The 26,157-nt window shown below is 46.1% G+C and overlaps 1 protein-coding gene across 3 annotated transcripts in view; it reads left to right on the forward strand.

Annotated features, from left to right (window-relative positions):
- Positions 1–9,775: 9,775 nt before the first annotated feature.
- The window catches only part of LOC130203758 (corticotropin-releasing factor receptor 1), a 54,002-nt gene continuing 37,620 nt past the window's right edge, over positions 9,776–26,157 (forward strand). Inside the window, exons 1-4 of one of the 3 annotated variants that reach the window (XM_056430155.1) lie at positions 9,776–10,825; positions 16,668–16,758; positions 19,305–19,361; positions 19,630–19,755. In XM_056430155.1, the coding sequence (XP_056286130.1) occupies positions 10,796–10,825; positions 16,668–16,758; positions 19,305–19,361; positions 19,630–19,755 (304 nt within the window). In that variant the 5' untranslated portion in view covers positions 9,776–10,795. The remainder of the gene's footprint in view (positions 10,826–16,667; positions 16,759–19,304; positions 19,362–19,629; positions 19,756–26,157) is intronic. The other 2 variants (XM_056430156.1, XM_056430157.1) reach the window with 2 other exon arrangements.

The following is a 26,157-nucleotide window of genomic DNA, read 5'->3' on the forward strand; positions in this document are numbered from 1 at the left end:
GTCTTTGGAGTTTTTTAAGTGTCTTTGTAGTTATTTAAAGTCTCTTTGTAGTCACTTAATGTCTCTTTGTAGTTTGGGGGTTTCTCTTTCTGTCTCTTCGTAGTCACCTAATGTAATGTTTTGTGTATCTTTGTAGTCTTCTAGGGTCTCTTTGTAGTCTTTTAGTGTCTCTTTGTAGTTTTTCAGTGTATCTTGTTAGTTTCTTGGTGTCTCTTTGTAGTCGTTTATTTTCAGGCCACCAACGTGTTTTTGTTTGATCTCACAACATTAACCACGTAATGGTGGAGCGACATCATGTTGACGCTGCCGGGCGACCCGGAGACAAGCTGTGAGCGGCGGCGTGCGTCTAATGATGCTAACACCGCTAATGGTGCCCACAGCGATAATGGTGCTAACAGTGCTAACGGAGCTAATGGTGCTAACAGCGCTCACGGAACTAATGGTGCTAACAGCGCTAACGGAACTAATGGTGCTAACAGCGCTAACGGAGCTAATGGTGCTAACAGCGCTCATGGAGCTAATGGTGCTAACAGCGCTAACGGAACTAATGGTGATAACAGCGCTAACGGAGCTAATGGTGCTAACAGCGCTAACAGAGCTAATGGTGCTAACAGCGGTAATGGCGTTACGTGAGTGAAGACGACTGCACTAACCTCTTGCCTGTCGGCTGCTGTCAGCACTGCAGACCGCTCAGCAACGTCACGTGTTCCATCTTTGGGGTTTGATTTATTTGTTCATATTTCTCTAGAGGTGCATGAAGCTTAAAAGAAGATGCACGATGAACGTGCACTTATTGAGATACACCCGCATCACGCCGAGCCTTGAGTAAAGATCTACATCAACACGTCGGCCCTCACGAGTCGGCTCTCAGGAGACGAATACCTTATACAGGCAGAGGCAGGCGGGAGGCGGGGCCTATACACACCATATGGTGCACGATATGAACACTCAATGTAATTCATCCGCCTCCAAGTGCCGTTAAAACGTCCACGGTGCTCTGCAAACAATCCCACAATGCAACGGTGATGTGTAAATAGGAAAGTGAGGGTCGGTTAGTAAATGTGGAGAAACTTCCCCAAAGCCAGCGAGCATCTCTGCTGCCTCAGATTTGTCTTCCAGCGTGAAAACGAAGCCGACGGGAGACGAGGAGATGGACATATTGATCGGCACAGATAGGAAGAGTAATTGACAGATGATAGATGGATGAAAAAATGGAGCAGATCTGCTAGAAAAGAGGCTCAAGGAGAGCGACCTTCATTACCGTCATGGATGAATGTGACAGGAACACTCTCAGGACGTCCAGATGAATCAAAGCCACAGTCACTCTAATCCCCAGCGGACGCATTAGTCTTTCTGTGACTGGGCATTTTATTTCTTTATTTATTTGTATTCGTACTGTACCTTTAAGAGATATGCATGGGTTATTGTTTCACAAACATTTGTTGACTCTATATATATATTTGACAGAAAAAGATTCAATATTAAAATATTCTAAGATAGTAAATCTTGTTACAATTTGTGTATTATTAGTCCGAGAGGACCCTATTGTTATCGTTAGGGTGTTATTATTATTCCGGTTTCTATTTTAGAACATTGGGGGCATATTGGGGGCATCAGACCCCAAAAGTCACCACATTTGGCGAGCTTGTCAGGCTTGGTAGAAATAGATGTATGATATAGACGTCGAATTTAGGTTTTAAAAAATTGCTCTCTAGCGCCCCCTAGAAGTTTGACCGGCGACGCCCCTCACCCAGAATGTCCAATTGACTTAAAAACGTTCACATGTCCACTTGGACTTGCTCTACAAAAAAGCCTCTCAGACCCCTAAGCTCCGCCTACTTAGATTTTCCACCATTTTGAATTTTGTGAAAAACACATAATTGGCGAGTTCTCCTCCCCGCTGGTCGGATTCACAGCAGAACGTCTGTCCATCATGACTGAAGCTATCTCACCTGGGAACATAAAACATTCTTTGATATCTTATTGTTTTAAGATTCTGTGGCCCAAATGAACCTCTTAGGGGCGTGTCTTGTTTGTTTTTGTATTTCATTTTCCATCCATCCATCCATCCATTTTCGATACCGCTTCATCCTCATTAGGGTCGCGGGGGCGCTGGAGCCGATCCCAGCTGACATAGGGCGAAGGCAGGGGACACCCTGGACAGGCCGCCAGTCCATCTCAGGGCACACATAGAGACAGACAACCACTCACTCTCACATTCACACCTATGGGCAATTTAGAGATCAATTAACCTGCAGTTAATTGCATTTTCACTTATTTATTTATTTGTATTTGTAGTCGTACTGTACCTTTAAGAGGTATCCATGGGTTATTGTTTCACAAACATTGAATCCAATTTCAATCCAATTTTAATTGTTCTTATTTTTATGTATTTTTTAAAGAAATAAATCATTTATATAGATTATTAGTATTTTGTTCATATGTATTGTATGTGAACTTATTAGTACTTTATTTTGGTATTGTGTTTATTTTTCATTCGTGAGATTTTGTGTTTTTAAATACATGTTGTTGTTTATCTTTATCTGACCTCATTTTAGTAATTATTGGTTTGCCGACACCTCATAAATCTCCCGTGACACGGAGCCGCTCCAACACAACAGCAGATTGCATTTTCATTCTCGTTGTCATCGCGTTGCGCAACCGGACGACCTCCGTCCCCGTGAAGGTCACGAGGAGCGATGAGGCCCCTCAGAAACGGGACAAACAAATGTCGACCCTCGCGAACATGATTGCCGCTCAGTAATCCGGCTGAAGAGTCTCGGATATTAAACTCTCTGACCACCGCCGCTCTGACGACCGCCGCTTTCTAAATGTGAGGGGTGGAGGTGAAGAGCTCTGGTGTCATGGCCGCCGTGTGAGTGTGGGAACAAAGAGACTCTATGAATGAGCTCAAGTCTCTCAAAGGTCAACGGTGCGTTCAGGGACAATGGACGGGACCTCACTAGCATGTAGCATGATGGCGCTTCATTAGCATGTAGCATGATGGGCCTCATTAGCATGTAGCATGATGGCGCTTCATTAGCATGAAGCATGATGGGGCCTCATTAGCATGTAGCATGATGGGGCCTCATTAGCATGTAGCATGATGGGGCCTCATTAGCATGTAGCATGATGGCGCTTCATTAGCATGAAGCATGATGGGGCCTCATTAGCATGTAGCATGATGTGGCCTCATTAGCATGAAGCATGATGGGGCCTCATTAGCATGTAGCATGATGGGGCCTCATTAGCATGAAGCATGATGGGGCCTCATTAGCATGAAGCATGATGGGGCCTCATTAGCATGTATCATGATGGGGCCTCATTAGCATGTATCATGATGGGGCCTCATTAGCATGTAGCATGATGTGGCCTCATTAGCATGAAGCATGATGGGGCCTCAAGATTCAAGATTCAAGATTCAAGATGTTTTATTTGTCACATACACACACAGGGTGTGCAGTGAAATGAAAGTGACAATGCTCAGCAGGAATGTGCAAGGGCAACAAGTACACACTATTTACAATTTTAAAAAAAACACAATGTTTACAGTACAATATTTACACTAAGTGTGTGTGTGTGTGTGTGTGCCTAAGAGGGGCAGTTGTGTGGGTCTATGTGGGGGTCCTGGTGAGGTCGGAGTTCACATTAGCATGTAGTTCACATTAGCATGTAGCATGATGGGGCCTCATTAGCATGTAGCATGATGGGCCTCATTAGCATGTAGCATGATGGGGCCTCACTAGCATGTAGCATGATGGGGCCTCATTAGCATGTAGCATGATGGGCCTCATTAGCATGCAGCATGATGGGGCATCATTAGCATGTAGCATGATGGGCCTCATTAGCATGTAGCATGATGGGGCCTCACTAGCATGTAGCATGATGGGGCCTCATTAGCATGTAGCATGATGTGGCCTCATTAGCATGTAGCATGATGGGGCCTCATTAGCATGTAGCATGATGGGGCCTCATTAGCATGTAGCATGATGGGCCTCATTAGCATGTAGCATGATGGGGCCTCATTAGCATGTAGCATGATGTGGCCTCATTAGCATGTAGCATGATGGGGCCTCACTAGCATGTAGCATGATGGGGCCTCATTAGCATGTAGCATGATGGGGCCTCATTAGCATGTAGCATGATGGGGCCTCATTAGCATGTAGCATGATGGGGCTTCGTGAGCTTGTAGCATGATGGGGCCTCATTAGCATGTAGCATGATGGGGCCTCATGAGCATGTAACATGATGGGGCCTCATGAGCATGTAACATGATGGGGCCTCATTAGCATGTAGCATGATGTGGCCTCATTAGCATGATGGGGCCTCATTAGCATGTAGCATGATGGGCCTCATTAGCATGTAGCATGATGGGGCCTCATTAGCATGTAGCATGATGTGGCCTCATTAGCATGTAGCATGATGGGGCCTCATTAGCATGTAGCATGATGTGGCCTCATTAACATGTATCATGATGGGGCCTCATTAGCATGTAGCATGATGTGGCCTCATTAGCATGTAGCATGATGGGGCCTCATTAGCATGTAGCATGGTGGGGCCTCATTAGCATGTTGCATGATGGGGCCTCATTAGCATGTAGTATGGTGGGGCCTCACTAGCATGTTGCATGATGGGGCCTCATTAGCATGTAGCATGATGGGGCCTCACTAGCATGTAGCATGATGGGGCCTCATTAGCATGTAGCATGCACATTAAATCAATACTCCAGCAATAACTCATTTGGGCCTTCGTAGCAAACCCAGTTCAAAGACCCCCCACGAGAATCTTGAAATGGTTCAACCCGATGGGAAAGCAGTGTGAGGAAGAGGAAGATGTCCGAGAAGGAGGAAGATATAGGAGGAGGACGTTTGAGGAAGAGGAAGATGTATGAGGAAGATGTGTGTGTTTGTATCCCTGCATTGTTTGTATATGTGTGTGTGTGTGTGTATTTGTGTTTGTGTGTGTGTGTGTGTGTGTGTGTTTTAGGACTCTGTGTTTGCTGTTCTTGGTGCACAGATGTAGCAGAAAATCAAAACAAGTATCAGCATGAGCGCACACACACACACACACACACACACACACACACACACACACACACACACAGACACACACACACACACACACACACACACACAGACACACACTCTCACACACACATACACACACAGACACACACTCTCACACACACACACACACTACGGGATGAAGACGGTTTCTAGGTCAACGTCTAAACGACTTTACAAGTTTTTTCGATCTCAGAAAAAAAGATGTTTGAAAGTTGGATGAATTATTTTATGATTACGCAACTTCTGGAGCTTTCTACCAAGGTCTTCATCAGGTCTTCATCATCAGGTCTTCATCAGGTCTTCATCGGGTCTTTATCAGGTCTTCATCAGGTCTTCATCGGGTCTTCATCGAGTCTTCATCGGGTCTTTATCAGGTCTTTATCAGGTCTTCATCAGGTCTTCATCGGGTCTTTATCAGGTCTTCATCAGGTCTTCATCATCAGGTCTTCATCGCGTTTTCATCGAGTCTTTATCAGGTCTTCATCGGGTCTTTATCAGGTCTTCATCAGGTCTTCATCATCAGGTCTTCATCGCGTTTTCATCGAGTCTTTATCAGGTCTTCATCGGGTCTTTATCAGGTCTTCATCATCAGGTCTTCATCAGGTCTTCATCCGGTCTTTATCAAGTCTTCATCAGGTCTTCATCGGGTCTTTATCAGGTCTTCATCAGGTCTTCATCAGGTCTTCATCGGGTCTTTATCAGGTCTTCATCAGGTCTTCATCGGGTCTTCATCGGGTCTTCATCAGGTCTTCATCAGGTCTTCATCAGGTCTTCATCAGGTCTTCATCAGGTCTTCATCAGTCATCTGGAGCTAGTCTTATTTGTTGCTCCTATTCTACTCAGATCTGATCTGGTTCTACTGAGTTCCTTCACAGATTTCATGAAGTCTTTTGTATGTTTTGAGGTCACAGAGGTCACAGAGGTCAAATGGGATATTTTCAGTTCTACGATAGCATTAAAGTGTCTTCTGCTGTCATTAAAATATATATAATATATCTAAATATATTTATTGTGTCTAAATATATATAATATATATAATATGTTATATATATATAATATATAATATATATATAATATATAAATATTTAAGCAGCTGCAGAACCATTATTTTTAAATGCTTTTTAGGGACATTTTGTGTGTCGGGAGTGTGTGTGTGGGGGGGGAGGTGTGTGTGTGTGTGTGGGGGGGGGGGGTCATCGGCAGTCTGCTTCACGGTGAACTCCGCCAGCTGCAGGACAAACAGGGATTAGAACCGGCCTCATGAGGCCCAACCGATCCCAGGAAAGTGAGCGTGACACGGAGGCTTGATTACAGGACGCTGGCAGCTGGAGGCTGGACAGGTGAGGCTCAGGTACACCACGGCCTGCTCCTTTTAGCCACTAGTGGCACTTCACAAGATGCCCCACTTCGGGGAGGGGAGGAGGGGGGGGGGGTCTGTCACCTTGGATGAAAGCCTCTCCTGAGTAATGGCCGTTTGCACGTCACCAAGTCTAAAGAAAGCTCCCCCCCCCTCGCATGCATCACGTCCGATGATGCGTCGTGTGAATTATATTAATTTGGATTAAAACGGACAGAAAGTAGAGTACCGGAGGGGTTGGGGAGGGGAGGGGGGGGAGAGGGGGAGAGCAGAGGGGGGGGGTGATGCAACAACCACAACTAAACGTGTGAAGTGTTTGGTAATAATGTGAAAGGTGAAGAACTCAAGTCAAAATGTAAAGATATTCCAAGGGAGGACATTTAGTATTGTTCCCTAGTAAATGAGTTAAACCTCATTTATAGTCATACATAGATACACACATATATATATATATAATTTTTATATATATTTTTATTTTATGAAGCAGGTGAGTGAGCAGGCCACAATCAACCCGTCAATAGATCAAAGTGTATTCATGTCTGTTGCTAGTTTAAAGTTCTACATAACTTTTTATCGTCTTCCAGCTCGTTGTTTGGGTTTTGGTTGTCTCCTTCGGCTCTCATGTATCATGATCTGGAGTTTGTCTCGTTTTGTGTCTTATTTTGAAGTCCTTCGGCGTTTCTCAATATGTGTACTTGTGCGTACTTTCCTCTACTTGTGTCCTTGTGACTCGTGTCTCGTCATCAGTCTCAGCCCGAGTACATGTTCACATTCAAAGTTCGCTTCTCGCAAAGCTCGGTCAAAATACCCGGATGTGACTTGATCCTCCCACTTTCCGGAGGATGCATCAGAGGAGACTTGTGCGTACTCTGGCCAGCATATATCCCAGAATGCATTTCACCAGCAACCGGAAACAGTAGCGGAGGAGAAAATAAACTACTGGCAGTTGACTTTTTATAAATACTACTGTTGTTGAGTCACGGAATGTCATTTTAGGATGTTTTGTTTATTTGACTGTAAAAAATAATTTACAGTGAATAATTAGAGTAAACCCAGGAGCAAGAACAGCTGATGTGGTGACGTCATCAAGTCAGCTGCTGTTCCAATGCAGAAAGACCGTCCTCCCGTCCTCCCGTTCTCCCGTCCTCCGGAGTCTGGACTTGTGTACTTTGAATTGAGAAACGCTGCTTGTGTCATCTGTCTTCCTGTGATTGGCTGCCCTGGTCCTGATTGTTTCCTTCTGTGTGATTGCTAGCCCCGCCCTCATTGTGTCCACCTGTGTCTCGTTCCCCGTTGTCCAATCACCGCCTCCTGCCTGTGTATGTAAAGCCTGTTTGTCTCATGCCCAGTGTGGCTTTGTACTGTTTGGTCTGTGTTTTTGTCATCCTGTCTAGTTTGTTGGAATAAATATTGTTTTTTGCTGAAGTTATGTCGGCATTTGGGTCCTCTTTTGCTGCGACATCCGTGACACCTCATGACATCATGGGGTCGTTTTTAGCTGTTTTCAGAGCGTGCTCGACCTGGTGTTGTTTTGTATACTTGTTGTGTAAATAGTAGTGATGGTGAGATGAAGCCTCATGAGGCATCGAACCACTTCAGCCAATTGGTTTGAGAAAGGGTTCATTTCTCGAAGCTTCATGTGCTCACGAAACCACCTACTGGCCAAGTGTATAATCACAGGCAGCTGTATCTGAACCACATAATATGATGCAATGAATTGTTGTCTGTTATGGCTGTTGGGAATGACTATGAATTACAAAAATGTATGACCAAATCATTTCTGTACATAAATGATCACATGTGCATAATAAAATATTTTTTGAATGTATTCTGTGTGTGTAAATGTTCCCAAAATGGTAGTATCATATGATACGGCAGGTTGTGTAATAATGTTATGTCACTTTAGGAAAATGGCATGGGCTTAAGCAGGCAGAGGACAGTGAACGTGTGTGTGTGTAACTAGGAAGAGGGAACTGAATATGCTTGTGTAACTTGGACAGTGATGTACAGGACAAGGGACATTTTATTCATTTTTATTCAGAAATAACAGTTTCTCAACAGTTCCATCTTATCACCTCTTTCTCTCCTCACTCTCCTAACTATCTCTCTCTAAACTCTCCAAACTCTCAACCAACAACCCACATTTTGAATGGAGCCTGAGGGGTTTATATTGCTGTCAAACCTCCCGGAAATATCTGAACCACTTCCCGAAGCAGTCACGTGGTACAGCCGGGCAGCGAGGCTTCGACGTCATCATTTTGGCTCCTCCCCTAAATGAAGCAAGCCTCGATATGCGCTTCGAGGAAACGCCCCCTCCATTACTCGACACACGCTTCGAAGCGTCGGCACATCTCGTAACAACACTAGTAAATAGGTGACGATATGCAGGCTGTGCTCGTTCTTAGTCGATACCTACAGTAAAAAACTATGCGCTGTAATTCGTAAATATGCCATGAAATAATTGTTCATGTTATGATGAAGGAAGAAATGTAAAGATCGTAAAAGTCCGATGTGTTTAAGAACCAACAATCTTCCACCAGCAGTTTGTTCTCCGAGTGAAACGAGTATGTTTGTTTATTTGTTACGTTACTTGCGTGATGTAGTCGCTGCACTTCGTGGTTATTTTAACCCAAATCACGATCTTTTGCTGAACCTAAGTATTTCACAATCTTTTCTGAAACTTAACTAATTCTTTTAGAATCTTGAATCTCTAGAAACCTGACTGTTTTTTACAATCTTTTTGTAACTAATTATTTAACTATGTTTTTCACGATGACCTAAGTATTTTACAATCTTTTCCTAAACCTAACTAGTTATTTCACGATCTTTTCTGAATCCGAACTAAGTTTTTTCCGATCTTTTTTTAAGTAATTATTTCAAAACATTTTGCTTTACCTAACTTATTATTTTTACGAACTTTTCCTTAACCTAACTAATTGTTTCATTATCTTTTCTTGAATCTAATTAAGTATTTCATGATATTTTCTGAAACTAAACAATTTTTGTTCCGATTTTTTCTTAACTAATTATTTTACAATCTTTTCCTAAATCTATTTAATTATTTTCACAATCTTTTATTTTTCGATATTTTCCTAAACCTAACTAAGTATTTCACGATCTTTTCCTATAGACCACCAGGAGGCGGTGGAGACCAAAAACAGAGCATAAGCTCACCTGAGCTGGAGGTGCTAAGTGACTTTTTGCTCAACTTCTCTAAACCGACCTGAAGACTCTACGTGCGCTTGAGCTCGTTTCTGCTGCCCCCTAGTGGCCACACGAAGCAGTTACGGCTCATTTAATAGCCCATAAATAGAGAAGAGTCAACAATAAAACACGATTCAATGTCTTGTTCTTTCTTTTAGTTCAATCACTTTATGACACATTATATTTCATTACGGGCCCACTGAGGATCCTGGCAGTCCATTGATTGATTGATTGATTGAATGAATGATTGATTTGAACAAGTCATATCTTTTAAAGAGCACGTTTCTTGGAAACTCATTTGCATTTGTTTGTTTTATTCCAGCCCCCCGTGGAGCTGCTGAGCTCTCCCGTCACAGTGGGACCATCTGTCCACCGAGCTCACATCTGTTACCTCGGAGTCTGGCACCGAGAACCGGGACCGTGTCAGCAGGGTCCTCCTGGACCAGGACCCCCTGCCGGGTTGGCTTCCCTCAACGCGTCCTGGTCTCGATTACAGATCAGGATCCGGGGCAACGGAGAGCCCGAAGAATGGAGTTATTCCTCCGGTGTTAAGTGGCACAACGTGGGCGATGCACGTGAACGCACCGCGGCGTCTCCGTCCGCGCGGGACTCACCAGCTGGATGCGGAGCCGAAGGGGGGGGAGGAGGAGGAGGAGGAGGAGGAGGAACCCGATGGTGTAACCTGCGGAGAAAAAGCGTGTCAGCAGTGTGTGTGCGCGTGTGTGTGCGCGTGTGTGTCGGGAAGCGGGTGCGCTGGTGATGGTGCGCGCGCCTCTCCAAGGTGGATTCTGGTTTCCAGTCCGCGTGTTGCGAGCTGACGCAGCGAGTTCATTTCACGAGTCAGCCCGAACCCGACCGGACAGGACCGGAGAGGACACCTGAAGGGATCCTCCTCCTCCTCCTCCTCTTCCTCCTCCTCCCCCTCCTCCTCACCGGACGGGATCTGGACCCACGCGCGTGCAGCTCGTGCGCGGAGAGATCTCTCGGTGCCTCTCGCTCTGTTGACATTGAAGCAGCATCTCCTCCTCCTGCGCGTTTATTTTGGACTTTGTGGTCGCGCTGCAGCAGGGGGTCTGGGGGGTCTTGTGGGGTCTGGGGGGTCTCTGTGGATACGACGGACTCACGAGAAGAGCTTTGTGACCATGATGTGAAACACACACGGAGTGCAATGCGTCGCAGAGGCTCCTGTCTGCTGGAGGTAAGTTCTGCTCCTTCACTTCAACACATCTCAGAAACTCTTGTGGAGGGTTCGGCCCGGTCCGGTCGGGCTGGATGGTACCTCACAGATATTTAAAAGAAAGAAAGCTAAGCTGCTCCATGAAATGGACCCTTCCTCGTGATGGAGCTCTGGCTGTGGTCCATATGTTAGTTTAACAACAATGTGCATCTGATGGTGACCTCAGCGCAGCTGGAGCTCGAGCCCGTTTTGGGTTCATGGCATGAGAACCGGATCCGCGGTGACAGGGTCCTCCTCTGCTGGTTTTACTGTGGGACTCGGGCTCAGAATGATGCTGTGGAAAAAAGAGAGAAAAAAAAGCCGGATTTGGGACACTGGAGATTAAAAGTGTTAATGCTTCCGATCACTTCCGGTTCTCAGTGTTCGGAATCCCAGAAAGCCCACCAAAAAAAAAAAGTCCAATTAACATGTCCACTCCGGAGAGCTTCCCCGAGGTGACGCGTCGCTTCGGTCGCGCTCGGTGGCGCTGCGGAGGCTTCCGGTGAATCACTTGGGAGTGCTGCGGCTCTGAGAATGTAGTCCGGACTCCTCTGGACCCGGTTCAGAGAAAACCTCCAGAGTCCGGATGTAGGGTTCACAGAGTAACACACTTCCCCAGTAACTGGCTAACGAGTCATTATCTTTACTCATATGTGAAGATACGTTCAAATTTAAGTGATTGTTTCATTTTGTTGACGCATCAGTCAAAGTCTTTTACAGGCAGAATGTTGGATATTTACACACTTTATAAACCATAAAATACTCTCAACAGATCTATTTTCTCCATGTTTGTATTAATAAATGTGTATAAATGAGTCTCTGAATGCTGTGTGAAGTAACGCCTCTGCATACAGCTTCATAATATATAGTTTTTATTAATAAATGTGTATAACTGAGTCTCTGAATGGAGGAGTTATTGTATTATAGGGTCACAACATGACCTTGTATCACCATGACGATATCAACACTTTGTAGGGGACTCTGTTGGGAGCACATAATTCACAAGACGAGTAGGGTGGTGTGCAGGATACGTGACCGGGTCCCTTTAAGAGCTGGGAGCGTAACCAGGGCAACGGGGTGGAGGGGTTTAAAGGTCACGAGGTGTCAGTGTCACGGGGGAAATGTTTTGTGTGAGGAAATAAACGACCACAGAGGTGTGCAGCCAAAGAAAGTGACTTTGTCCATATCGTTCATTCCCGCGCTCCTACATTGGTGACCCTGACGTGATGTTTTCTAAGGTCGACCTGGTTCGGGGTTATCATCAAGTGCCCGTTCAACCTCTGGATATTCCCAAGACGGCACTGATCACACCTTTCGGCCTCTTTGAATTTTCGAGGATGCCGTTTGGCCTAAAAAATGCAGCACAGACTTTCCAGCGCCTCATGGACACTGTGCTTAGGGACCTGCCTTTTTTGTTTGTTTACCTGGACGACATCCTGGCCTGTTTCTTGCCATTCGACATTTCCGGTTCCTGCTAGAGGCTCGACAGTTCACAGCTTTTGTGGATCACAAGCCATTGACATTCGCTCTGCGTAAGACGGCTGAACCACGGTCAGGCCGCCAGCAGCGCCAGCTCTCCTTCATCTCCGAATTCACCACGGATGTTCAACATGTGGCAGGCAAACATAACCTGGTCGCAGATTGTTTATCAAGAGCTATCGTGGGGCCGGTTCATTTGGGACTGGATTATGCTAAGATGGCGGAGGATCAAGTTTCAGACCCAGGCGTGCAGGAATTGAGGGCGGCAACAACGGGACTGCAATTGGAGGAGGTTCCATTTGGCGAAAAAGGGACCACGCTCCTCTGCGACGTCTCCACAGGTCAGACACGACCGGTTATTCCCACCGGATGGAGACAGCAAGTGTTTGACACTATTCATGGTCTTTCGCACTCGGCAAGAAGGCAGGCATCGAGGTTGGTTGACGAAGTTTGTCTGGCACTTGAAGAAAGATGTGCGAAAATGGGCAGGGACTTGTGTGGTGTGCCAACGCGCCAAGGTGCACCGCCACATAAAAGCCCCATTGTCACAGTTCTCAGTTCCAGAAAGGAGATTTGATCGTGTGAATGTGGATCTGGTGGGACCCCTTCCTCCGTACCAGGGTTTCACACGCCTCCTCACCATGGTGGACTGAACCACACGTTGGCCAGAGGCCGTCCCGCTGTCATCGACGACATCGGATGAGGCGGCTTGAGCGTTCATTGGGACTTGGGTCGCCAGGTTTGGGGCCCCAGCTGACGTTTCCTCGGACAGAGGCCCACAGTTCACGTCGGAGCTCTGGAACGCAGTAGCAGAAAGCCTGCGGGTGAAGCTCCACCGTACTGCTGCTCATCACCCACAGGCTAATGGGTTGTGCTCTCCGGGCCAGCCTCAAGGACGGGGGCTGGGTGGACAGGCTCCCATGGGTCATGTTGGGGCTCAGAACAGCCCCCAAGGAGGACCTTCAAGCTTGGTGTACGGCCAGCCGCGTGGTTCTGGGAGTTCATCCCCAAGGTCACAGACCCGTGGTCTGCGACACAACAGCGGGCCGCTCTCCTGGAAAAGGCTGGCGTGTTCACCCCGGTGCCCACGTCGCAGCACGGCCTCCCGCAGTCACACGTCCCGTCCAGCCTAAAGACAGCAGAGTACGTCCGCCATGGGCCCTTTAAACCGCCCTACGAAGGACCGTTTCGCGTTCTAGAGGCCGGGGACAAAACCTTCAAAGTCGACGTTGGCGGTAAGGTGGAGCAATTGTCGGTTGATCACCTTAAACCAGCACAGCTCGACCTAGACCAGCCGGTAAGGTTTGCCGAACCCCCGTGGCGCGGGCGCCCTCCTATATTTCCACCACGCCGCTGCAAGGCCCAGAAGCTGCCGGCAACAGCCTCGCTGCCTCAATTCGGCTCCAGTAACAAGGAGTCGGCAGGACGGTTGATTCGGGCCCCGAGACTATGAGTGTGGTTTTTTTGTTTTCTTTAGTCTTGGTGAATTCTGGGGGGGCGTATGTAGGGGACTCTGTTGGGAGCACATAATTCACAAGACTAGTAGGTTGGTGTGCAGGATATGTGACCGGGTCCCTTTAAGAGCTGGGAGCGTAACCAGGGCAACGGGGCGGCGTCGAGGGGTTTAAAGGTCACGAGGTGTCAGTATCACGGGGGAAATGTTTTGTGTGAGGAATTAAACGGCCACAGAGGTGTGCAGCCAAAGAAAGTGACTTTGTCCATATCATTCATTCCCGCGCTCCTACGTGTTTCCGATCATCATCGGGATGTTGTAATTAAAGGGCCGGTGTGCAGCATGTCGGGCATCTGTTGACATAATATTCATCCTCTCCCTTGTTGTGTAACAACCCGTCGTTGGCGACCTCGGCCTCGTGTCTGACACCAGAACACGAGCTTCTTTCTCAAAGTTCATGTCGGTGAGGAAACCTCGTGTTCCTACAGGAGCCCCGATGGTGGGCCACCGTAGTTCTCTGACCCGCTCGTCAAACGTGTTGGAAAAGGGGGAGGAGTCAGCTGGTTGCTACGGGTAACGGCGGCCGCCCTCCGGCGCCCGCGGGTCCGTTCCTCTCGAGGACATCGGCAGCGACGTGCCGGGTCAACGGGACCGAAAGGCCAAAGTAAAAAGAGACGACGTTCTACCGCCTTCTCTTCCCTCGATGAGACACGGAGAGACATGGAGGGACAGAGAGAGAGAGACGGAGAGAGAGACACGGAGAGAGAGAGAGACATGGAGGGACACGGAGAGAGAGAGACGGAGAGAGAGACATGGAGAGAGAGATAGAGATGGAGAGAGAGAGAGACATGGAGAGAGAGAGACATGGAGGGACACGGAGAGAGAGAGACGGAGAGAGAGACATGGAGAGAGAGATAGAGATGGAGAGAGAGAGAGACATGGAGAGAGAGAGACATGGAGGGACAGAGAGAGAGAGACGGAGAGAGAGACATGGAGAGAGAGATAGAGATGGAGAGAGAGAGACATGGAGAGAGAGAGACATGGAGGGACACGGAGAGAGAGAGACGGAGAGAGAGACATGGAGGGACACGGAGAGAGAGAGACGGAGAGAGAGATAGAGATGGAGAGAGAGAGAGACATGGAGAGAGAGATGGAGAGAGAGACATGGAGAGAGAGAGAGACATGGAGAGAGAGAGAGATGGAGAGAGAGAGAGACATGGAGAGAGAGAGAGACGGAGAGAGAGAGAGACATGGAGGGACACGGAGAGAGAGAGATATAGAGATGGAGAGAGAGAGAGACATGGAGAGAGAGAGAGACATGGAGGGACACGGAGAGAGAGAGACGGAGAGAGAGATACATGGAGGGACAGAGAGAGAGACATGGAGAGAGATGGAGAGAGACATGGAGAGAGAGAGACACATGGAGGGACAGAGAGAGAGAGACACGGAGAGAGAGACATGGAGAGAGACATGGAGAGAGAGATAGAGATGGAGAGAGAGACATGGAGGGACAGAGAGAGAGAGACGGAGAGAGAGACATGGAGAGACATGGAGAGAGACATGGAGGGACAGAGAGAGAGAGACGGAGAGAGAGACACGGAGAGAGAGATAGAGATGGAGAGAGAGAGAGACATGGAGGGACAGAGAGAGAGCGACGGAGAGACATGGAGAGAGAGAGAGACATGGAGAGAGAGAGAGACATGGAGGGACACGGAGAGAGAGAGAGACGGAGAGAGAGAGAGAGAGAGACATGGAGAGACATGGAGAGAGAGAGAGACATGGAGACATAGAGATACAGAGAGATATAAAGATATAGAGAGACACAGAGATAATTAATTAATTAATGAACGAAGATTTGAATGAACGAATACATATATATAAATGAACATATGAACTAATTGTGGCAGCGGGGGGGTGGGGGGTGTAGGCTCGGCTGCAGAGTGGGTGGAGCGGGGGTGTGGTTCAGGGAACGGTGTCTGATTGTCATCAGCTGGACTGATTGGTAAGTCGGTCCAGCTGATGACAATCTGTGGTTGTGTATCTGGGAGGCTTGTTCTCTTTAAAGGAGCTGGATGGACTGAAGACGGGAGCGATGAGCAGAGACACAGTCGGTGGTCAGAGCGGTGAAATAAAGTTTCTTGCCAAAGCTCCCTCTGGTTGCGCATTCCTTGGTGCTTAGGGGGGGAAACCTGTCACACTAATTAATTAACGAATGAATGTATGTTTGAATGTATGAATGCATTCATGTGTGAATGTATGTATGAATGAATGTATGAATGAATGTATGAATGAATGTATGAATGAATGTATGCATGAATGTATGAATGTATGAATTAATGTATGAATGAATCAATGTATGTATGAATGCATGAATGTATGAATGAATGTATGAATGAATCAATGTATGTATGAATGCATGAATGTATGAATGAATGTATGAATGAATGAATGAATGAATGTATGAATTAATGTATGAATGAATCAATGTATGTATGAATGTATGAATGAATGTATGAATGTATGAATGAATGAATGAATGTATGAATGAATGTATGAATGATTGTATGAATGTATGAATGAATGTATGAATGAATGAATGTATGAATGAATGAATGAATGTATGAATGAATGTATGAATGATTGTATGAATGTATGAATGAATGTATGTATGAATGAATGAATGTATGAATGAATGTATGAATGCAGCACTGAGCCCCCTAAGAAGGTAAATAACAAAGTTGCATTGCATCCTTGTCACGAGCGATTCTCAGGCCCGGAGAAGTTGTTAACGCTTCATCGTTTGCTCAAGGGCTCAAGGGCAGCGGAGTCGTTCAGCTGGATTCGTGCCGATGCTTGACCCGCTGACCGGTGGTTCTTCTTCTCTGGTTCCAGGTGTTCGCCATCGTGAGCCTCCTGCTACCCTCCGGGGCTCTGGCAGACCTGACGTGTGACGCTCTGCTCATGCTGTCGGGAAACGTGTCGCGTGAGTCTCGTGTTTGATTCTTGTTTTTGAGTCTCGTGTTTGAGTCTGGTTGTGTTTGAGTCTTGTGTTTGAGTCTCGTTGTGTTTGAGTCTCATTGTGTTTGAGTCAGGTTGTGTTTGAATCTCGTTGTGTTTGAGTCTCATTGTGTTTGAGTCTGGTTGTGTTTGAGTCTGGTTGTGTTTGAATCTCGTTGTGTTTGAGTCTCATTGTGTTTGAGTCCGGTTGTGTTTGAGACTCATTGTGTTTGAGTCTGGTTGTGTTTGAATCTCGTTGTGTGTGGGTCCGGTTGTGTTTGAATCTGGTTGTGTTTGAGTCTTGTGTTTGAATCTGGTTGTATTTGAGTCTTGTTGTGTTTGAGTCTTGTTGTATTTGAGTCTTGTTGTATTTGAGTCTGGTTGCATTTGAGTCTGGTTGTATTTGAGTCTGGTTGTATTTGAGTCTGGTTGCATTTGAGTGGTTGTGTTTGAGTCTGATTGTATTTGAGTCTGGTTGTGTTTGAATCTGGTTGTATTTGAGTCTCGTGTGTGAGTCTCGTTGTATTTGAGTCTCGTTGTGTGTGAGTCTCGTTGTATTTGAGTCTCGTATTTGAGTCTCGTTGTGTGTGATCAACCCTGTAGATTGAATTCATCTCCACGTTTAACGAACTCTAAATGTTAAACACTTGTGTCTTTTGTGATTAGTGCGTCTCCATGTACACAAGTACACAGCACATACCCAGAGAGCACACACACACAAACACACACATGCACACACACGCTAACACGCACACACGAACAGGAATGAGCGTGTTATGTGCTTCCAGGTCCAGGTCTCATAACAATGAGGAGGAACAATGTGCTGAGTTATTCAACTACAGTCTCTGAAGACTCGGCACAATATTTAATATCTCGCACGGCTGCGACTCAAAGAAGGAGAAATATCAAAGAGGAAGTAAAGACAAAAAGTCCAGAACCACCCAAAATATTGTGTTTGCAATAATCTAACCGAGAGAAGCAGAACATTGGAGAGCTGTTGGTCCGTTAAGAAGCTGATAACTGAACCCAGTCAACAGAAAACGTTGAAGATTTTTTATTATTATTCACGAGTACGTTGTGAATCGGCCTCGTATCTCACGGCAACGCACAACAACACATGGTGAACGTTGTGGACCAAAACTACTAAAGATCTGACAAAACATGGTTAATGTTACAATTATAGAGTAACCACATCAACACAAACATACAACCACACAACATAACACAACGTATCAACACAACGTAACAACACAACGTAAAAATACAACGTAACAACACAATGTAACAACACAACCTAACAACACAATCTAACAATACAACGTAACAACACAACGTAACAACACAACGTATCAACACAACATAAAAACACAATGTAACAACACAACGTAAAACATAATGTAACAATACAACGTAACAACACAACGTAACAACACAACATAAAAACACAACATAACAACACAACGTAACAATACAACATAAAAACATAACGTAACAATACAACGTAACAATACAACGTAACAACACAACATAACAACACAACACAGCGTAACAATACAACGTAAAAACATAACGTAACAATACAACGTACAAATACAATGTAACAACACAACACAACGTAACAATACAACGTAAAAACATAACGTAACAATACAATGTAACAATACAACGTAACAACACAACGTAACAACACAACACAACGTAACAACACAATGTAACAATACAACGTAACAACACAACGTAACAACACAATGTAACAACACAACGTAACAACACAACGTAACAATACAACGTAACAATACAACATTACAACACAACGTAACAACACAATGTAACAACACAACGTAACAATACAACGTAACAATACAATGTAACAACACAATGTAACAATACAATTTAACAACACAACGTAACAACACAACGTAACAACACAGCGTAACAATACAATGTAACAATACAACGTAAAAACACAACGTAACAACACAACGTAACAACACAATGTAACAACACAACGTAACACCTACACTGTAACCACAGTAACAGATGCTCTGGTGTAACTTTATGAATCCGTCTCCACTTCCCTGCCAATGTTGATCGAAAAATCAATTTTAGAAGGAATATACATGTTTTTAATTGTTTTTAGTTGTTGAAGTTAGTTCCAATAAAACGGAATCATCTGCATTTTCCATCTGTTTTCATTTTTTATTATTTTCCTTTCATTCATTTGTTCTCACTACAAAAAGAAAACTCGATTTAAAAAATCCATCTGACTGAAGCGTCGGCTTTGCCCTCGCACAACATCGTTATTCCTGGATCTTTAAAGAGAAAAGAACATCTCAATATTCGTCACTTATTGCAGTAACACCAGTGGCCCGGTCCCCTCGGTCCCGGCGGCCCCGTGGCTGCTGGAGGAGCTCCGTCCCCGGTGTTTACCGTTAGCCGTAGTAGCCGCTAAGCTGTGACGAGGTTTCCTCGCTCGTCTCTGGGAGGTGCAACACAGACCGAGGGTATTGATCGTTGTCGTTCCCTCCGCAGTGCAGTCGCTGGCCTCCTGGAACCGAACCCTGAGCGGCGCCGCGGCCGAGTGGAGCGGTGAGTCCCACAATGCGTGAAACTGATTGGAGGCGGCGCCGAGCTCCTCGTGGAAAACCCCGCGAGGGACAACCGGTTGTGATCGGGAACTCGAGATATAGACGGCAAAAACTTCAAAGACGAAGCTGTAAATAGATCCGGAGACGCTCGGGATCCTTACCTCCCGTGTGCACACAAACACATTGTTCCAAACCGCACACGCTTTTATTGCCAGCGCCGTTGCCGGGGGCGATGCCCGTGTCTGACTGTGCTGTCCTTCGCGCCGCAGGCCCGGGACTCTCCTGCGACGCCTCCGTGGACGGCATCGGCACCTGCTGGCCCCGGAGCGGCGCCGGGGAGATGGTGGCGCGGCCGTGTCCGGAGATGTTCTACGGCGTCAGATACAACACCACCAGTAAGTGACCCGGACACAACAGCATCACACAAAGACACATTTCATTTCACCCTCTCCTCCTCCTCCTCGCTCGGCTTCCCGCCTCTGGGAAAAATCCTGTTTACATAATTGCGTACACAAACATTAATTAGCATGAGTATACAAATTAGCGAGAGAAAAGTGTAGAAAGACAACCCGAGTACACAAAGAAGAAAGGAGGCGCGCGGAGCGCCCGCTGGGAGGCCAACAGACGGGAAGATGCTGGATGAGCGTAAACGCTTCAGTCCGAGACGCTGCGTCTGAAACGAGGGAAGCGTGTGTGAGCCGTGTTTCACCGTTACTCCATACCGACCGCGGAGCTCGATGATCGGATGCGTTCTGTCAATGTTTCACATTTAAAGTGGTTCAGATTTCTGCTCTGATGTCGAACTCTCCCTGAACCCCTCTGCAGGTTTTAACTCTTTAAAGTACAGCTGAGCATTAATTGCTGCAGCAAACAGATCAGATGCACTTCTGTTCTGAGGAGAAGTCTGGCCTCAAATGTTTGTCTTGAGACGGTTGAGCACGGACCGCCATCAGGTTCAGACGTCATGGTCCCCAGAGGAGGAGCCACTCAGACTGTTATAGAAGTCTATGCTTCATGTGTTGAAGCTGCATTCTCTCTCCTGACCACCAGGGGGCAACTCCTCTGGTTGTATAGAAGTCTATGTTTCATGTGTTAAAGCTGCTTTCTCTCTCCTGACCACCAGGGGGCTCCTCTGGTTGTATAGAAGTCTATGCTTCATGTGTTAAAGCTGCATTCTCTCTCCTGACCACCAGGGGGCGACTCCTCTGGTTGTATAGAAGTCTATGTTTCATGTGTTAAAGCTGCATTCTCTCTCATGACCACCAGGGGGCGACTCCTCTGGTTGTATAGAAGTCTATGTTTCATGTGTTAAAGCTGCATTCTCTCTCCTGACCACCAGGGGGCTCCTCTGGTTGTAGAGAAGTCTATGCTTCATGTGTTAAAGCTGCATTCTCTCTCCTGACCACCAGGGGACTCCTCTGGTTGTATAGAAGTCTATGCTTCATGTGTTGAAGCTGCATTCTCTCTCCTGACCACCAGGGGGTGACTCATCTGGTTGTATAGAAGTCTATGCTTCATGTGTTGAAGCTGCATTCTCTCTCCTGACCACCAGGGGGCAACTCCTCTGGTTGTATAGAAGTCTATGTTTCATGTGTTAAAGCTGCATTCTCTCTCCTGACCACCAGGGGGCTCCTCTGGTTGTAGAGAAGTCTATGCTTCATGTGTTAAAGCTGCATTCTCTCTCCTGACCACCAGGGGACTCCTCTGGTTGTATAGAAGTATATGCTTCATGTGTTGAAGCTGCATTCTCTCTCCTGACCACCAGGGCGCGACTCCTCTGGTTGTATAGAAGTCTATGCTTCATGTGTTAAAGCTGCATTCGCTCTCCTGACCACCAGGGGGCGACTCCTCTGGTTGTATAGAAGTCTATGCTTCATGTGTTAAAGCTGCATTCTCTCTCCTGACCACCAGGGGGCTCCTCTGGTTGTATAGAAGTCTATATAATGCCTCTACTTTTCTTGATGTATTCCCTCAGTAAACATTGTAAACATGAGTTTATGTCTCAGTCTCTAGTTTCAAGTCTTCTTCGATACAGTATGATGTCATCATTTAGTACTTTATGGTCATTTAGAGTCACTCAGACCATAGAGCAGGGGACGCTTTAGGGGCGGGGCTACAGGGTGATTGACAGGTCTCATCCAGAGTTGTATACGGTGTCTATACATCCCTCCTTCTCAGTCCTGATGTTGTGAACTCTTTTCATTTGTTGTGAGGAGAAGAACAGCTCATGTGTTTGTTGGTCATTCAAAGCGTGAAACCCCCACAGGACCCCGAGGGGAGGGGAGGGGGGAGGATAATTCAGATCACCAGTAATTTGACACTGCAAGGTTCATTTCACCTTCAGGATTAACATAATCTCCATTCAGCCGCACCCCAAAAGCCTTAAACACACTTCCCGTCGGCTGACCCCAGCAGCGAAGGTCACCGCGGACCCAAAAGGTGTTTACGTTCCGGAGAATCAGGCCGAATCCTTCCTGAGCGTGAGATTCCCTCAATGATATCACCCCGAAGACACTCAGGTGAGGCCTCAACTCAAAGGAGTATTTTTAGTACGTGTTTATTATTCATTCCTTTTTGAATATTTCATATTTCCTCAGCAGTGAGGTCAGAGGAGGTTGAGGGAGGAGCGTTTAATGAAGCCGGCGCTGTCGCTTCGTTGGCTGGAAGCTTCGATGTCAGAGGTTTAACGGCCGGTTACCTCACTGAGTTCAAAGGAGGCGTTTTGTTGATCGAGTTTCGTTAAAGACGAATAACGTTGTTCAGAAAACACCAAACGGAACCACCGGAGCTCGTGTGCTCGTGTGCTCAAATATGCAATATGGCCTCTGAAACGTATGTGGGCAAAAATATAAAAATACCCAAACCCTAAACCACCAACACATGTTTGATATTATCATGTTTGATATACATTTTATTATCATGTTTTATATATTTTTTATTATCATGTTTGATATATTTTATTATCATGTTTTCATATTTTTTATTATCATGTTTGATATATTTTTTTAATCATGTTTGATATATTTTATTATAATGTTTAATATATATTTATTATCATGTTTGATATATTTTATTGTAATGTTTAATATATTTATTATCATGTTTGATATATTTTATTGTCATGATTAATATTTTTTATTATCATGTTTACTATATTTTATTATCATGTTTAATATATTTTATTATCATGTTTGATATATTTATTATTATCATGTTTGATATATTTTCATCATCATGTTTGATACATTTTATTATCATGTATATTTTATTATCATGTTTGATATATTTATTATTATCATGTTTGATATATTTTCATCATCATGTTTGATACATTTTATTATCATGTTTGATATATTTTCATCATCATGTTTGATATATTTTCATCATCATGTTTGATACATTTTATTATCATGTTTGATATATTTTATTATCATGTTTGATATATTTTATTATCATGTTTCTTTTTTTAAATTACGGTTTAAAGGTGTTGAAAAACCTGAAAATCTGCCAAAACATTGCTGCACAACCATATTAAAGCCCCGACGTGGCGCCAAGGTCACATCTCCCGGTGACTGATTCACCGCTACCAGAAGACGAGGAGATCCTCTTCATCTCGCTTTAAGCTGTTTCATTATTACTCAAACCTCCTTTATTAGATGACGCCGCGCTGGAGCACCACGCTCAATACATACGATTAAAAAGAAAGCCAAATGTACACAAACATCTTTATTTATATATGAACATCTTCATTTAGATATGAAACGAGAAGAAGGAAAACTAAACAAGAACAGCAGTTTAAGTGGTACTTGATAGGTTTAGAGGTAGGGCGTCCATAGGGGTAGTTAAGGGCCAGAGGGGTAGTTAGGGTCCAGAGGGGTAGTTAGGGGCCAGAGGAGGTAGTTAGGGGCCAGAGGGGCTAGTTAGGGTCCAGAGGGGTAGTTAGGGGCCAGAGGGGTAGTTAGGGGCCATAGGGGTAGTTAGGGTCCAGAGGGGTAGTTAGGGGCCAGAGGAGGTAGTTAGGGTCCAGAGGGGTAGTTAGGGTCCAGAGGAGGTAGTTAGGGGCCAGAGGAGGTAGTTAGGGGTCCAGAGGGGCTAGTTAGGGTCCAGAGGGGTAGTTAGGGCCAGAGGGGTAGTTAGGGGCCAGAGGAGGTAGTTAGGGTCCAGAGGGGTAGTTAGGGTCCAGAGGGGTAGTTAGGGGCCAGAGGAGGTAGTTAGGGTCCAGAGGGGTAGTTAGGGTCCAGAGGGGTAGTTAGGGGCCAGAGGAGGTAGTTAGGGTCCAGAGGGGTAATTAGGGTCCAGAGGGGTAGTTAGGGGCCAGAGGGGTAGTTAGGGTCCAGAGGGGTAGTTAGGGGCCAGAGGGGTAGTTAGGGCCAGAGGGGTAGTTAGGGTCCAGAGGGGTAGTTAGGGGCCAGAGGGGTAGTTAGGGGCCAGAGGGGTAGTTAGGGGCCAGAGGGGTAGTTAGGGTCCAGAGGGGTAGTTCGGGTCCAGAGGGGTAGTTAGGGTCCAGAGGAGGTAGTTAGGGTCCAGAGGGGTAGTTAGGGGCCAGAGGGGTAGTTAGGGTCCAGAGGGGTAGTTAGGGTCCAGAGGGGTAGTTAGGGTCCAGAGGGGTAATTAGGGTCCAGAGGGGTAGTTAGGGGCCAGAGGGGTAGTTAGGGGCGAGAGGGGTAATTAAGGGCCATAGGGGTAGTTAGGGGCCAGAGGGGTAGTTAGGGTCCAGAGGGGTAGTTAGGGTCCAGAGGGGCTATTTAGGGGCCAGATGGGGTAGTTAGGGTCCAGAGGGGTAATTAGGGGCCAGAGGGGGTAGTTAGGGGCCAGAGGGGTAGTTAGGGTCCAGAGGGGTAGTTAGGGGCCAGAGGGGTAGTTAGGGTCCAGAGGAGGCTAGTTAGGGGCCAGAGGAGGTAGTTAGGGGCCAGAGGGGTAGTTAGGGGCCAGAGGGGTAGTTAGGGGCCAGAGGGGTAGTTAGGGGCCAGAGGGTGCAGACTGTAAAGTTCCTCAGACGTGTCCTTGAGGAGTTCATGAGTAAATGTTCATAGTTCAACTTACAGCAACATGTTTAAATACAAGCTGAGGGTGTGTGTGTGTGTGTGTGTGTCCCTGAAATGTCTGTGTGTGTGTGTGTGTGTGTGTGTGTGTGTGTGTGTGTGTGTGTGTGTGTGTGTGTGTGTGTCTGAACAGCAGTGGTATGAATCACGTTAGTCGGGACTCAAAATTACTTCTAAAATTAGATCGAGACCAATCCTCGATTTAAAGAGACAGTAGCGTAGTTCTTGGCGCGGCATTGAGCGGCGTTGTTGCAGATTGAACCGTTGACTCCTCCCTCTGACTCCTCCCTCTGACTCCTCCTGTCACAGACTGCGTGAGCAACAAGTCTCCATGAATCCATCCCATAATAGCTCCACTTGAGGACAGTGCAGGCGGTTTGACTGGCCCCTCCCATTTCTTTTGTCCTGTCTGGGCTCCTGTAGTATTTTAATGACTTAAACACAGTGTAACTAGAATGGGCACTCGGTAGAGCGCATACCTTCGCATATCACAAGATTGGGCATTGAATTCTGAACATGTTGGCATTAGTTGCCAATTGGATACAAATTGACAGCGCTATGGTAAAAAGAAGATTTTGACCTTTCCATGACCTTGACCTTGACCGTTGGCCCGATTGATCCCAAAATCTAATCAAATGGCCCCCGGATAATAAGCAATCATCCCACCAAATTTCATGTGATTCAAGAAGATTTTTACCTTTTCATGACCTTGACCTTTGACCCAATCGATCCCAAAATCTAATCAAATGGCTCCCGGATAATAACCAATCATCCCACCAAATTGCATGCGATTCGGTTTAATTTTTTTGTTGTTATGCGAATAACACGCATATAAATAAATAAATAAATACACGGCGATCAAAACATAACCTTCCGCATTTTCAATGCAAAGGTAATAAGAGAAAGAATAAAACGTCACAATTCTTAAGTTGTTGCCATGAATTAAGTGTGAAACGGTGACGTTTGTTATATTAAATCAATAAAGGTGATAAACCAGCAAATAAAGTATATTTGCAACAGTAAAGGAAGGAAACAATAAAACTTGACTTGTATATTTTTTAGTGCTGTGAAAAATAACGCGTTAACTCAGTTAATTAAATTACAGGTTTAACTAGTTTTTTTTTTTTTACACATTTAACGCATGCACAGAATGAGCTTCAATCCGTCTGTTGTTGGTCGTCTCTCCAGCAGCGTGTCATTCTGTCTCTAGTGTCGCGTTAACACGACTCCGATCTCCGTCTCGCGCGCCGCAGAGCTCGGATGCCGGCGTGTGCGCGCACATCGGGACGAAAAAAAGTCACTTGCACAACGTTACAGACGTTGTGACAAAAACGGATTTCATTCATTTTTCGCCAAAGAATATCCAGTCTTACGATAACATCCGTGCTCGTGGTGACGGAGCGTTGTGAAACTCTTTATTGTTGACGGTTCGCAGAGCTCCTGGTTTATGACAGAAACACAACGTGTTCATTAATATTCACCAACACACCATCAGAAGCTCTCTGGAGCTCCAAGAAACGTGTTGACGAGAGACCGGCTAGCTGCTAGCCCGTTGCCCGTCTCTGTGCTAAGCTATGCTAACATTCATCTGTCCATCTGCCTGTTGCCGAGCATATGCACGGGGGGCGGCGACAGCCGCATGGGGGGCGGGGACAGTCGTCCGGGGGGCGGGGACAGCCGTCGGGGGGGGGGGGACAGCCGTCTGGGGGGCGGGGTCCAGACCGATGAGCCTCCGGGTTCGTGACTCGCCTCCCG

The sequence above is a fragment of the Pseudoliparis swirei genome, chromosome 13 (genome assembly GCF_029220125.1).
Source record: "Pseudoliparis swirei isolate HS2019 ecotype Mariana Trench chromosome 13, NWPU_hadal_v1, whole genome shotgun sequence".
NCBI classification, from domain to species: Eukaryota; Metazoa; Chordata; class Actinopteri; order Perciformes; family Liparidae; genus Pseudoliparis; species Pseudoliparis swirei.